Source organism: Bombyx mori, chromosome 25 (genome assembly GCF_030269925.1).
Source record: "Bombyx mori chromosome 25, ASM3026992v2".
In the NCBI taxonomy this organism is placed as follows: domain Eukaryota; kingdom Metazoa; phylum Arthropoda; class Insecta; order Lepidoptera; family Bombycidae; genus Bombyx; species Bombyx mori.
The window spans coordinates 9,711,768-9,725,680 of NC_085131.1; the positions used below are offsets into that span (position 1 = coordinate 9,711,768).

The 13,913-nt window shown below is 37.8% G+C and overlaps 1 protein-coding gene across 4 annotated transcripts in view; it reads left to right on the top strand.

Annotated features, from left to right (window-relative positions):
* LOC101740668 (spastin) overlaps nt 1–13,913 on the top strand; it is a 35,358-nt gene that overhangs the window by 11,504 nt on the left and 9,941 nt on the right. For 2 of the 4 annotated variants that reach the window (XM_012689584.4, XM_012689589.4), the window contains 5 exons: nt 4,178–4,378; nt 5,142–5,256; nt 10,836–10,978; nt 12,117–12,307; nt 12,916–13,115. In XM_012689584.4, coding sequence (XP_012545038.1) covers nt 4,178–4,378; nt 5,142–5,256; nt 10,836–10,978; nt 12,117–12,307; nt 12,916–13,115 — 850 coding nt within the window. The remainder of the gene's footprint in view (nt 1–4,177; nt 4,379–5,141; nt 5,257–10,835; nt 10,979–12,116; nt 12,308–12,915; nt 13,116–13,913) is intronic. The other 2 variants (XM_004921750.5, XM_062676175.1) reach the window with 1 other exon arrangement.

Genomic DNA, 13,913 nt, shown 5'->3' on the forward strand with positions numbered 1-13,913 from the left:
TATTGCCATTTAAAAAAACATTGCGAGCTAGTTTATTTATTTTCCAGATTAAATAACTACCGAAGGTCATAAACATCCAATAAAACATGAGGTCAAAGTCAATTGCACCGTCTAACGGCTCCGTCCCACCCTTCAAACTGGAACGCATGACTGGTTCGCGCCATTTTTGTATACACAATAAACAAACAGTACAGGGATCGCTTATTGTTAGTGAATATTGTGTGTGTTTCATACACTCGTGTCCGCTTTAGAGAGACATCCGTGCAGTTGAAGAAACTCATAAATTAGCGGTTGAATTGTGTTCTAAATTGAATGTGACGTTGCTATTAGTGTGAATGATTTAGCGCGCACTGTAATTTTGAGTATAACTTCAAAATGCTTGTTTTACAAATAAGATATTTAAATACTTTAAAATTAAATAAACATTAGCATGCATGTACCTTAAAAATAATTTAAGTAGTTGAAGTTCTAAAAAAAGCACGCTTAAATAGAAAACAAAAAATTAATTTCATCTTTTTATTTATTCTGTTGATCGTCTTGCACCTCATTTAGTCGATAATTTTTAATAATTGGGCCTCTCTGAATGACTTTTTCGTGGAATATCTTGCGCCAGCTCAATCTGTCCAAGCCTGTGTGGATGGCATCGTGGACTGACGCGTTGAGAGTGGAGCCTATATAGTCCGACCAGCACATTAAATCCTGTTGATACTGGTCAGGATATTAGAGCGAAATTATAAAATGTGTTGTATAGTAATCGATTCTTGATGCATGTGCAAATTGCATTCAAATATTCTGTTGGTATTTTACAACTCGGGGTCACTCTAACATGTAAAGAAAATTCACCAAATCCCTCTTTTGTACTTCTACAACACGGTAACGAGATATTTGTTTAAAATTACATTTTTGTTTTTGAAAATTACATTATGCACTATGAACACACAATAAATATATGGGACTATAACTGAAATTTTACTGCTTACTTTTTTAGATATAATACCTCAAAATTACGTACAGAAATAGTTGAGATGTTTCATTCAGAAAAATTATACGATTTCGCACAACACCGCGTTTTGTAGGATAATACTATTTATCGTGTTATAGGAGGGCTATCTGTACCAAGCCAATATCAGCTTATTAATCTTGTTTACACTTTTATATTATCGAAATGCGTGTTCTAATTTTAATATTCTTCAAAATCAAACACACCAAAAAAAATTTTTTAAAGATTCTATTGTTTCACTCCGATGAATTATTCTAAAGGCCGTGTGCACTTTTAACCCATTTGTCATTTAACATCTTGCGTGAGCATTAACAAAAGCCATTACTAATTCACTTGACTCGCTTCGCAACGATTAGGTAATTTCGCGACTACTATGTAAATTTTATTCAAATTTAACATGTATATTTGCAACTCCCCGGTAGATTAGTTAAAAACTGGTTTCTCAACCTAAAATCGAGCACTCGATTTTGTTGTATTTTATTTACGATTTTCTTTATTTTCGCGAAATATAGACATAATTAAAACTAAATAGTTTTACGGTTTAATCTCGCCTCTTTTATTAGCATGATATTATTTACGATGTTTCGAAATTATTATTGTGTATTATTTGTGGTTACGAAGATGAAATCGTAAAAATACATACATATGTAGTTTTAATTATACCTAGTCAGGTCATAAGTATTGTCACACAGTAAAAACTTTTCTTTTAGAATGCTGGCCACAAAAAACTTTATTGAATTCGAATATCGAATTGTTCATGAAAATAAAAATGTATACTTTTAGAATTTTACTCATTTTTAAATATGGAGTGGACGCTTAAAGAAGACCGTCTTGCAGTTATTGCGTTGCATCGTTGCGGTTACGCGCCAATTCAATTTTTTAACATACTGAAAAATTTGAATATAACCAAAACATTCGTTTATCGTACCATCAAACGATACAATGAAGACTCTAGTGTAGATGACAGGTCAAGAAGTGGTCGCCCTCGGTCTGTTAGGACTCCAGCAGTGATAAAAGCTGTGAAGGCGCGAATTCAAAGAAATCCCAAACGTAAGCAGAAACTGTTGGCCCTTCAGATGGGGTTAAGCAGAGCCACGGTGAAAAGGGTGTTAAATGAAGACTTAGGGCTTCGGGTATATCGAAGAAAAACAGGACATCGTTTGAATGCTCGTCTAATGGACCTGAGACTGAAGAGATGCCGCGATTTGTTGAAGCGGTACGCGGGAAAAAAATATCGGGAAATTCTTTTTTCGGATGAAAAAATTTTTACCGTAGAAGAGAGCTACAACAAACAAAATGATAAGGTGTACGCACACAGTAGTGAAGAAGCGAGCAACCGTATTCCGCGTATCCACCGAGGTCATTTTCCATCCTCGCTCATGGTATGGTTGGGAGTTTCTTATTGGGGCTTAACAGAGGTACATTTTTGTGAGAAAGGTGTAAAAACGAATGCAGTTGTGTATCAAAATACAGTCCTGACGAACCTTGTGGAACCTGTTTCTCATACCATGTTCAGTAACAGGCACTGGGTATTCCAACAAGATTCGGCGCCAGCTCATAGAGCGAAGAGCACACAAGACTGGTTGGCGGCGCGTGAAATCGACTTCATCCGGCACGAAGACTGGCCCTCCTCCAGTCCAGATTTGAATCCGTTAGATTACAAGATATGGCAACACTTGGAGGAAAAGGCGTGCTCAAAGCCTCATCCCAATTTGGAGTCACTCAAGACATCCTTGATAAAGGCAGCCGCCGATATTGACATGGACCTCGTTCGTGCTGCGATAGACGACTGGCCGCGCAGATTGAAGGCCTGTATTCAAAATCACGCAGGTCATTTTGAATAAACTTTAGTGTCATAAGAATCTATGTTTTGTTAAGTTCATTTTGGTATATGAATGGTTACATAATGAATAAACTTGTTTCAATTATTTTACATTAAACATGTGACAGAATTTATGACCTGACTAGGTACATCTTCATTAGATTCACTCATCTTGACAGTACGAAAAATAAATAAAAATCACAAATTTTGCTAATTTGAATTTGGAATTATCTTCTTTAAAATTTATACTTTTAATGATACCAAAAGCAGCCAGATACAAATAGTATATATATCCAAAGAGATTTTATTACAAGTTCATACGTACTATAATGCGAAAATACTTTTTCCCCAAGCTATTTATACATATTTTTGTTAGAATCATTAAAAGGTTTTTGGGAATTAATTTTCCACTTTCCATTTCAGTAAAGCGTGTTTACTCTGATTGAATTTACGAAAACCATTATCGATTTGATCTTGCCATTCGAGCGTGGCAAATGTATTCGCTGTCGTTGGCGTTCCATCGTTCGATGCGTCACCGCGACCTCCTTAATTCGTTTTTTTTTTTATATTATTTTATAGCTTTCAGACATTTCAATTGAACTTTCGACGAATCCAAAGAGAAATGTATTAGGTTTTCGTCTTCTATTGGACGAATTACGTTCTAGTTTCTTTTAAGAGGTCAAATAAATCGTTGACGCGTATCCATTGATGAGATGATCGTGTGTCATTATAGGAATTGAGCAAATAACAAAAATGTATACTAAAGTTTTTATTTATTTATTGCTTAGATGTTTGGACGAGCTTACAGCCCACCTGGTGTTTTATTTTTATTTTTTATCTTTTCTTTAGATAGGTAGACGAGCTCACAGCCCACTTGGTGTTAAATGGTTACTGGAGCCGATTGACATTTACAACGTAAATGCCGCCATCCACTTTGAGATGAGTTCTAAGATCTCAGTATAGTTACAGCGGCTGCCCCACCCTTCAAACCGAAACTCATTCCTGCTTCACGGCAGAAATAAGCGGGGTGGTGGTACTTACTCGTGCCGACTTACAAGAGGTCCTACCACCAGTAATTACGCAAATAATAATTTAGTGGTTTTGATTTTTCTTACTCGATGTTATTCCTTCACCGTGGTAGTCAATCGTGAACATTAGTTGAGTACGTATTTCATTATAAAAATTGGTACCCGCCGGCGGGATTCGAACACCGGTGCATCGCTCAACACGAATGCACCGGACGTCTTATTATTTAGGCCACGACGACTTCAAAACCGGTGCCAATGCTTTAATTCATCGCTTACTAACACATCATCGCCATTAACCATAAGCAATTCTACCACGCTCATGCTCAGAGCGCGTACCAGGTGCCGGTAAACGGTTCGCCAGTCCGCCGGGCGGTGAGTGGCTCGCAACGCGGTACGCCCACCAGAAGCAGGACTCCGCAGCCCGCGCTAACCGTCCGAGGCGTCGACCCGAAGCTGGTCCAGCTTATACTGGACGAGATAGTCGAAGGAGGACCCAAAGTAAACTGGGACGATATAGCTGGCCAAGAGGTGAGTTTCGTGAAAGTCACCTAAAAGTCTCATCTTACACTATGCTACTATATACTACTAATTTGGCTATTCGTAAAAACTATTGCTCCCCTATTTGTTAGAAATTTAAACGCAATCACTGATACCTGAAGATTTCGATTTCATTTTACACATTTTTAATAAAGATGAAGAAAAAAAAACTGTTTCCATTGTTTTTTTTAAGTTCGTCGTTCAATAAAGTCGATTGAGAAATAAACAAGAAAAATATAGTGAACCGTTTTGTATTTATTTAATTAAATACCATATAGGGTCCGCAATCTAAAGCGAATGCAGTTCTTAAACCTCATACAAGGTCATTAACCCTGGCCTGAATTCTAACCAATACATTGCGTGCAGCGCAATAAATACAATTATTTGATCGCGATCTTTTAGTAATTAACGTTTCTAAAATATCAGGTTTATTCGTGGTTTTTTTTCTCTCTTGAAAATAAAATCCGTTAAAATTATAGTTACGGTCTTGAATTTACAATTTGATCTATACTAATATATAAATCTACAGTGATCTTTACGGATGTTCCGTTATAACTACTGAACCATGCATCCGATTGACTTGAAACTTGGTATCCATGTAGAAAATACATGTACTTAATGGATAGGCTAATATTTATATGAGTTGATATATGATATGTTGGACCCCCTATAGGAGAAATAATAATGTTAATTTTAAATGCCTAGCGAAGCAGGCGGGTACAGCTAGTTATCTATAAAAAGAATTTAACAATAGGCAGCAAAACAAGCATTGCAAGAAATGGTTGTTCTACCTTCGTTGAGGCCCGAACTCTTCACCGGACTCCGATCGCCAGCCCGAGGCTTACTTTTGTTTGGACCTCCAGGAAATGGTGAGTGTAAATTCTACACGCTGTAAGTCGTAATAACATTTAAAACTATAATTAGTCCATTGAAATGTTACAATTTAAGCGCCGAATATTGCATTCTTTAGAGGACGCAATTTTATTTTTGGAACATGTGTCAATAAAAGCTTAACCTTAAGTTTGCGGGGTCGCCATCCTTGTCCCCCGGCCGCCATCTTGGAAAAAGGGATGAAAACACTTTTTTCGCGATAGCTCGGAAACTATACGTTTTACAAAATTTTGTAAAGTCATAATTTGTAGCCGCTATATATATAATACCCGCCGAGGCTGAGCAAATGTCAACATCGGCTCTGTGTTTTCTTACGAACTTAAATATAAAAAAGCGTGAAGTTACAGTGAAAATAATATCAAAAAGAACTTGAGTGTGCATTATTTAAGGACAAAATTAAAATAGCAAAAACAGTGTACTCAGCAGTGCAAAAAAATAAAATAAAATTGTGCTCGTAAAGTTTATGTACCTACCCAGTGACTTTTAAAGACAAAACAGTATAAATAAAGAAGTTTATACAACTTTATACATCGCAAAACTGCTAGTGGCTGTGAAATAATTAATTATTGACTAGAATAACTATGTAGTAATTTAGTGAAAATTCTACAAAAAAAAAAAACTACATAAAAAACAAATATAATAAAAATTCCGAAGTCATCGTACACTAACGCCATCTATTAGACGACGACGAAGAGCGGTTTATGTCAAACTCAACTAAATCGACCCACGAAAAAAGTTCCGTCAATTGGCAAAAGAGGTCACTATTAAAAGATCATTAATGAATTTTGTCTTGCTACCAAGTTCCCAAGATCATCAATAGGGGTTACCTGCATGGTAAACAAAGTAACTATACTTTAAATTGACAATGGAGCAGGTAATGACCGCACTTCTTTCTATTCAAAAAGAACTCGACGAACAGAAAAAACTTATACACAAAAAAGGGGAAGAAGTGACAGAGAACGTAACATTAAATATAAATAAGATACTAGAAGAGAAATTAAAAAATTTGGAAGAAAAACATGAAAACCTTAAGTCGAGGGTGGAAAATCAAGAGCAAAGATTATACTACATGGAGAGACAATCAAGACAACGTAATCTAGTCTTCTTTGGATTGGAGGAACACGAAAAATCCTACTCAAATTTAGAAAACACTATAGTAGACTTTGTACATAAATACTTCCCAATACAAATAGACCATAAAGACTTACAAGCGATCAGAAGAATAGGGAAGAGGACTAAAAAGCCACGACCGATAGTTATTACTTTCACAACACTTGGCAAGAAGATAGATATCTTAAAGGGCAAAGGAGCTTTAAAAGAAACACCGTATTATATCAAAGAAGACTACCCTCAATCAGTCTTGCAAAAAAGAAAAGAACTACAGGAGCAAGTTATAGCAGAAAGAGAGAAGGGTAATAAAGCCATTATTAAATACGACAAGCTTGTTCTACTAAATAATTCATCCAAAGACCCGAAAAACAATAAAAGAAATCTATCAGAATCTCCAGAGAATAACACAATCAACCATGCCGAGCAGATATCTCAAGCAAACAAAAAGAACAAAACCTTGGCTGCCCACATAATCCAAAGGTCTTCAAGCTTTTCCGAAGGTGGAGTAAAACCGAGCATACTAAACTATCTAACAAACAAAAATAACAAGAAAATAAACACACAAGCCAACACCACAAATATATAGCAACGAACCGACCAGCCTCAGCCAGAAAACAACAAACAAACTGAAAAATGTACATTAATACAAAACACACATCTTCCAAGCCGGCTGGTCCCCGTGGAAGAGTACGACCACAACCCTCCAGGAAAACCACAAAAACAAAAAACCACTAAACTGAACAAAGACTTTAAGAATTGTATAAAAAATTGGAACTTATAATGTCAGGTCTCTGTCATCAATACACCGATACTTAGAACTCAATAATGCATTGAAAGATATAAAATGCGACATACTAGGACTCTCAGAAACAAGAAAAATGGGCTGCCACATAGAAGAGTATTCAGACTATGTTTTCTGCTATATAGGAGAAACAAAGGGATTGTATGGAGTCGGATTTTTAATAAAAAAGGCATGGAAAAACAATATAACTAACTTCACTGGCATTTCGGAGAGAGTAGCGCTACTTCAAATGAATTTTGGCGGACTAGACATTTCTATAATTCAGGCATACGCACCCACGGAAAAATCAGACGATACAGAAATACAAAAATTCTACAATGATCTGAAAAAAGCTCACACACTATCCAATGAGAAAATCATAATATTAGGAGACTTCAATGCAAAAATAGGACAACCCAAAAAAGAAGAAAAACTCGTCATGGGACAGTACGGGCTAGGCCAAAGAAACGAAAGAGGCGAAAGACTGCTAGAATATGCATTGGAATATAGACTAGCAATAATCAACACTTATTTCAAAAAAAGACCAAGCAGAAGATGGACTTGGAAGTCACCAGACGAAAAAGTTAAAAACGAAATCGACTACATCATGACAAATGTCCCAAAAATAGTCCAAAATTATGAAGTTCTCAACAACGTAAAGTTTCAAACAGACCATAGACTACTTAGAGCAACAGTTCTATTGAGTCAAGTGAAAAAAAATAGAAAAGGCTTTAAACCACCACCAAAAATCCCAAAAAATGAAGAAGAAACAAGATACTACATAGACAGCCTCAAATCGAACATCGATACCAAACTAGCAGATACCAGAAACGTTCAGTCTTACTATGATGCGCTAGAAAAAGCTATAACAAAAAGTTTAACTAGCAAAAACAATACAAAAAAAGAAAAACGACACAAAATATTTAGCGAAGAAACACTAGCCTTAATTAACAAACGCAGTGAATTAACTCTAAGAAAGAATAAAGATGCTGATACAAAGAAAGAACTAAGCAAATTATATAAGGAAACTAGCAAAGCGATTAAAAGAGACTATAGTAAGCACAGGCAAAGAATAATAACAGAAAATTTAAATGAATTCCGAAGCACAAAGAGAGCATTTAAAGAATTGAACTTAAGAAAAACTTGGATACAAAAATTAGAAGGCCAACATAAAGAAATTACAACAAGACAAGAAATCGTACAGCAGGCAACTTCTTTCTACCAAGAATTATACAAAAACAAAAATAAAACCATCAAGGAAGCCAACGATTCACACAACTGTTATAACACGGAAACAATTAGACCTATAGAAGAAAAAGATACATACGCCCAGCTGAAGCATCTAAAATCAGATAAAAGTCCTGGTCCCGACGCAATAACCAATGAAGCTCTGAAAATAGGCGCACCAGTTTTACTTAAGCCTCTCACAGAATTATTCAATCTCATACTAGAAGCTGAAATCGTACCAATCCAATGGTGCACGTCGGACATCATATTACTATATAAAAAAGGAAACCCCCTCGATATCAACAACTATAGACCAATTAGCTTACTGGCAAATATATACAAAATCTTCTCATCTATAATTCTTAAACGCATAACACAAGAGATTGAAAAGGCACAACCAATAGAACAAGCTGGATTTCGTTCTGGGTTTAGTACACTAGACCATATACAGGCACTAGAACAAGTTATAGAAAAATACGAAGAGTTTAATAAGCCACTCTATCTAGGTTTTATCGACTACAGCAAAGCCTTTGACAGCATAAGCCACAACTCTATATGGAAATCACTAAAGAAATTAAACATAAATTCGAAATATATAAATATTATAAAATATATATACAACAACAGCATAAGTTATGTGAAGCTAGAATCTAGAGGTGATGCAATTAATATTGAAAGAGGAGTCAGACAGGGGGACCCCCTGTCACCTAAGCTGTTTATCGCGGTTCTAGAAGATGTATTTCGAAACACAGACTGGAAAAATAGAGGTATAAAAATAAACAACAGGTATCTAAACCATCTCAGATTTGCGGACGACATAGTTATGCTGTCTGAAACAGCAAATGAATTACAAGATATGCTCCGCTCTCTTGTTCAAGCGAGCTCACAAGTAGGATTAGAGATGAATGCTACAAAAACCAAAATCATGACAAACAGCATAGAACGACCCATCAATGTAAAAGGAAAAACTATAGAATATGTCTATAGTTACATCTACCTAGGCAAACAAATATCATTTTTAAAAACGCACAATGAAGACGAAATTGAAAGAAGAACAAACATAGCCTGGAAAAAATTTTGGTCACTCAGAGAAATTTTAAAAGGAGACTACGCAATAAACCTTAAGAAAACTGTATTAGACACCTGTATACTGCCTTGTCTACTGTATGGCTGCCAAACTTGGGTATACACGACAAGAGCAAAACAAAGAATCACAACAACACAAAGAGCTATGGAGAGAAGTATACTAAACATAAGAAAAATTCAAAAAGTCAGGAGCAAAGTAATAAGACAGAAAACAAAGATGACAGATGCCCTCACACAAGCTCTAAAATTGAAATGGCAGTGGGCAGGTCACGTATTGAGATACACAGACACCAGGTGGACAGTCAACACTACAATCTGGAAAGGGCCAATTGGCAAAAGAAGGGTAGGGAGACCGAAAAGACGATGGGCTGACGACATAACCGAAATAATAGGAAAAGACTGGCAAACGATCGGCAAGGACAGAGATCAGTGGAAAGGACTGGAGGAGGCCTTCACCCGAGGAGGGGTCCATATCCAATAACAAAAATTAACTCGTACTAACATTTAGACAATAAGCATTAATAACTAACTAAACACTAACAAATAAATACCACATTGCAAATGTAAGTTCAGGATAAGGAAATACAGGCTTTTTTATTTTTTTTATTTTATTTATTTTATTATAATTTGTAGCAAATGGTTTTTTGCAAATTTGAAATTATGTCTACACGAAAAAAGGATGTTGACAATATTTTTAATTTTCGTTCATAAAAACCCACTGAATTTCTCGTCGGATCTTCTCAGGGGGTCGCGATCTGATCCGATGGTAGATTCAGCGAAGCACTGCTCTTGCTAAGGCAAGTGTTAGCAAGTGCTCTCAAGTTACACTCCGTGAGCTCACCTACCTGTCCGCGCGTAGTCAGAATTACCCTTTAGGCTCCCAACATTTATGTAGAAGAATAATGATAATTTTTTTAGCAATTGTTAATCACATCTGTTCTTTATTAATGTGTCCTCCGGAATGAATGACAACTGTGATTTCTGATAGTTTATTTAAAAATATATTTTTTTGTTATGTTGATTGTTTTTGTTCATAAATGACATTGTTCACATATGAGTTTTAATTTAATTCAAAACAGAGATCACATTTCTCTGAAAAACTACTTATACGCTCACATCTTACCATCTTATGCATTCTGTATAACACGATTTTGATTTATTTGCATAGACCTGAAATTATTTAATTACCAGAGCCCGTAAACAGCATTAACCTAACCTTGAGTCACGAATCTCGATTAAATAGAATAAGTTTTGTCCCACCCTCCAAATCGGAAAGCATTACTGTTCCGCAACAAAAATACTATCTATCTTCGCCTTCTATCAATTGGTTCATCATTTCTTTGGTTGTCTCAGGCAAGACTCTGCTAGCGCGATGCGTAGCGGCCGAATGCTCAGCGACTTTCTTCTCGATATCCGCCGCGAGTCTGACCAGCAAATATGTGGGCGAAGGCGAGAAGATGGTGAGGGCTCTGTTCCAAGTCGCTAGAGAACTGCAGGTAATAATACACCTCGTTATACAAAACTTTTTTTTTATAGCCTAGATGGGTGGACGAGTTCACAGCCCACCTAGTGTTAAGTGGTTACTGGAGCACATAAACATATACAACGTAAATGCGCCACACACCTTGAGATATAAGTTCTAAGGTCTCAGTATAGTAACAACGGCTGCCCCGCCCTTCGAACGGAAACGCATTACTGCTTCACGGCGGAAATAGGCAGGGTGGTGGTGTGGCGAGTGAGCAAGTCAACTCGCACATCTCAACACAGCACCGAAATCATACGATTTTACGTCACATCAGGTGATCCAAGTGCCGTATGCAAAGCTAGTTAAGGCACGCCCCCTGCAACATGTCGCCGGCGCATCTTATTTGTCGAAGAGAAGTATTCCAGATGGTTTGTTTCACAATTACGGCACAATCGTATTTATAGTAAAAATTAAAACTATATAGTCAATAATAATTTGCGCACTATTTGCCGCCCCTTTCAACGTGTCCTCTGCCTGAAGAACAATAGATCAAAGCGTGGCCATCTTGTGTCTTTACCACTTCGACAAATAAAATGCGCCGGCGACATGTTGCAGGGGGCGTGCCTTAACTAGCTTTGCACACGACACTTGGATCACCTGATGTGACGTAAAATCGTATGATTTCGGTGCTGTGTTGAGATGTGCGAGTTGACTTGCTCACTTGCCACAGTGGTACCTACCCGTGCGGGCTCACAAGAGGTCCTACCACCAGTAAGATCTATAAAGCCGTATTGTGTAGCTTCACGTATTCCCCATAGACACAGCCCACTGAGTTTCTCGCCGGATCTTCTCAGTGGGTCGCGTTTCCGATCCGGTGGTAGATTCTGCGAAGCACTGTTCTTGCTAGGGCCAGTGTTATCAACACTCCGGTTTGAGCCCCGTGAGCTCACCTACACGTCAGGGTGAAGCTGAAATAGCCTCTCAAGGCTATCAGCATAGCTAGGAGAAAAATAAATCACGTATTAGGCGCCGCACTGTGTTAATGATGTCAAATAATACACCGGCTTGAAGACCATTTAATATATAAAATTCCGTAGACAAATCATATTGATTAGTACATAAAAGCAGTTTAAAAAAAAATCATTCTTCACTTGATTATCGTTTCGCAGCCTTCAATAATATTCGTGGATGAGGTAGACTCGCTGCTGTGCGAGAGATCGTCCGGCGAGCACGAGGCGTCTCGGCGGCTGAAGACAGAGTTCCTGGTGGAATTCGACGGACTCCCGGCGGCCGGAGCCGACAGACTCATCGTGATGGCCGCCACGAACCGACCTCAGGAACTGGACGAGGCTGCGTTGAGGTAAAAAATAATAATGACTTAGTTTTAATAAATCAATCCAATGATAATGTGGATAGATATAGTGTTCTCAACTATTCTCCTACAGAACTCGTTAAAGCCTAAACCCATAGCTCTCGACTGTGGTCTCTGTTTTTTTTTTTACTTTAAATTTGCAACATCAATAATTAACGTATTGGAACAGAAAAATGAAATAATAAAAAACTTTTCCATTTGGTGATTATTGGTACATTGCTGTGCTGAACAGTATTTATAATAAAATGAAAATTGATTTTGCAATTACTTTGTGTTCTTGAAAAATCCTGATCCAAATTAAGAGTACTAGACGATGACCATTTTCTGAAAATAAATCGTAGCTAGATCGATTTATCGCCCCCGAAATCTCCTGTATACTAAATTTTATGAAAATCGTTGGAGCCGTTTCCGAGATTCAGATTATATTATTATATATATATACAAGAATTGCTCGTTTAAAGGTTTATATAATATAATACGTATAAGAGTACTAAATTACATTCAGAATTTCGAACGCAGTCTTATAATGTGGCGTAATATAACATTGTAAGATTTGAATAGTCTTTCAACTGGGTGTTATGGATTTGTTGTTGCAGACGGTTCCCGAAGCGCGTGTACGTGTCGCTGCCGGACGCGCGGGTGCGGGCGGCGCTGGTGCGCGGCGTGCTGGCCCGCGGCGCCGCGCAGACCGAGCTCGCGGACGACGAGCTGGTGCGCCTCGCCGCGCTCACTGACGGCTACTCCGGCAGCGACCTCACCGCGCTCTGCAGGGACGCCGCGCTCGGCCCCATACGAGGTGCGTGCGCGCCCGCCCACACCAACACGACCTACACGTGACCTCTATAACACGAACTCTTTTTTACTGGTGGTAGGACCTCTTGAGAATCCGCACGGGTAGGTACCACCACCCTGCCTATTTCTGCCGTGAAGCAGTACAGCCGTTGTAACTATACTGAGACCTTAGAACTTATATCTCAAGGTGGGTGGCGCATTAATGTCTATGGACTCCAGTAACCACTTAACACAAGGTGGGCTGTGAGCTCGTCCACCCATCTCAGCAAACAAACAAAAAAACTCACCGAGAGCTTTTTCCTACCTAAGCAGATGATCTTGAGAGACCACTTCATCGTAAGCTTAACTAGTAGGTGAACAGGTTCAAACCTAACGACGTTTCTAACACGAACCCTAGCAAGAGCAGTGCTTCACATAATCTACCACCGGATCAGAAATGCGACCCACTGCGAAGATCCGGCTGTGTCTGTGGGTTAATAGATAGCTCTGGTTTCGTATTTTAAAGTCTTCGATCAACAATTGTAACTAGATAAAGGGACACGTACAAAATCGAAGCAAAAACTGTCCGCGTGAATATACACATACATAGCTACGTTGGTTTACAACAAACGGAGAAAAAAGTTTTGAAACAGTTTTAAGTTTAAACTAATTACAACTATGCCACCTAGTAATAAAGTTCCAAATCTTCAAAACATTATCTAATACTTACGATCATTCGTCACAAACTTCGATCAATAATACTACTAGATTCGCGATTAGCGCTTCAAAAACGGCCCGAAAAATAAGACCACAAATAAATTTG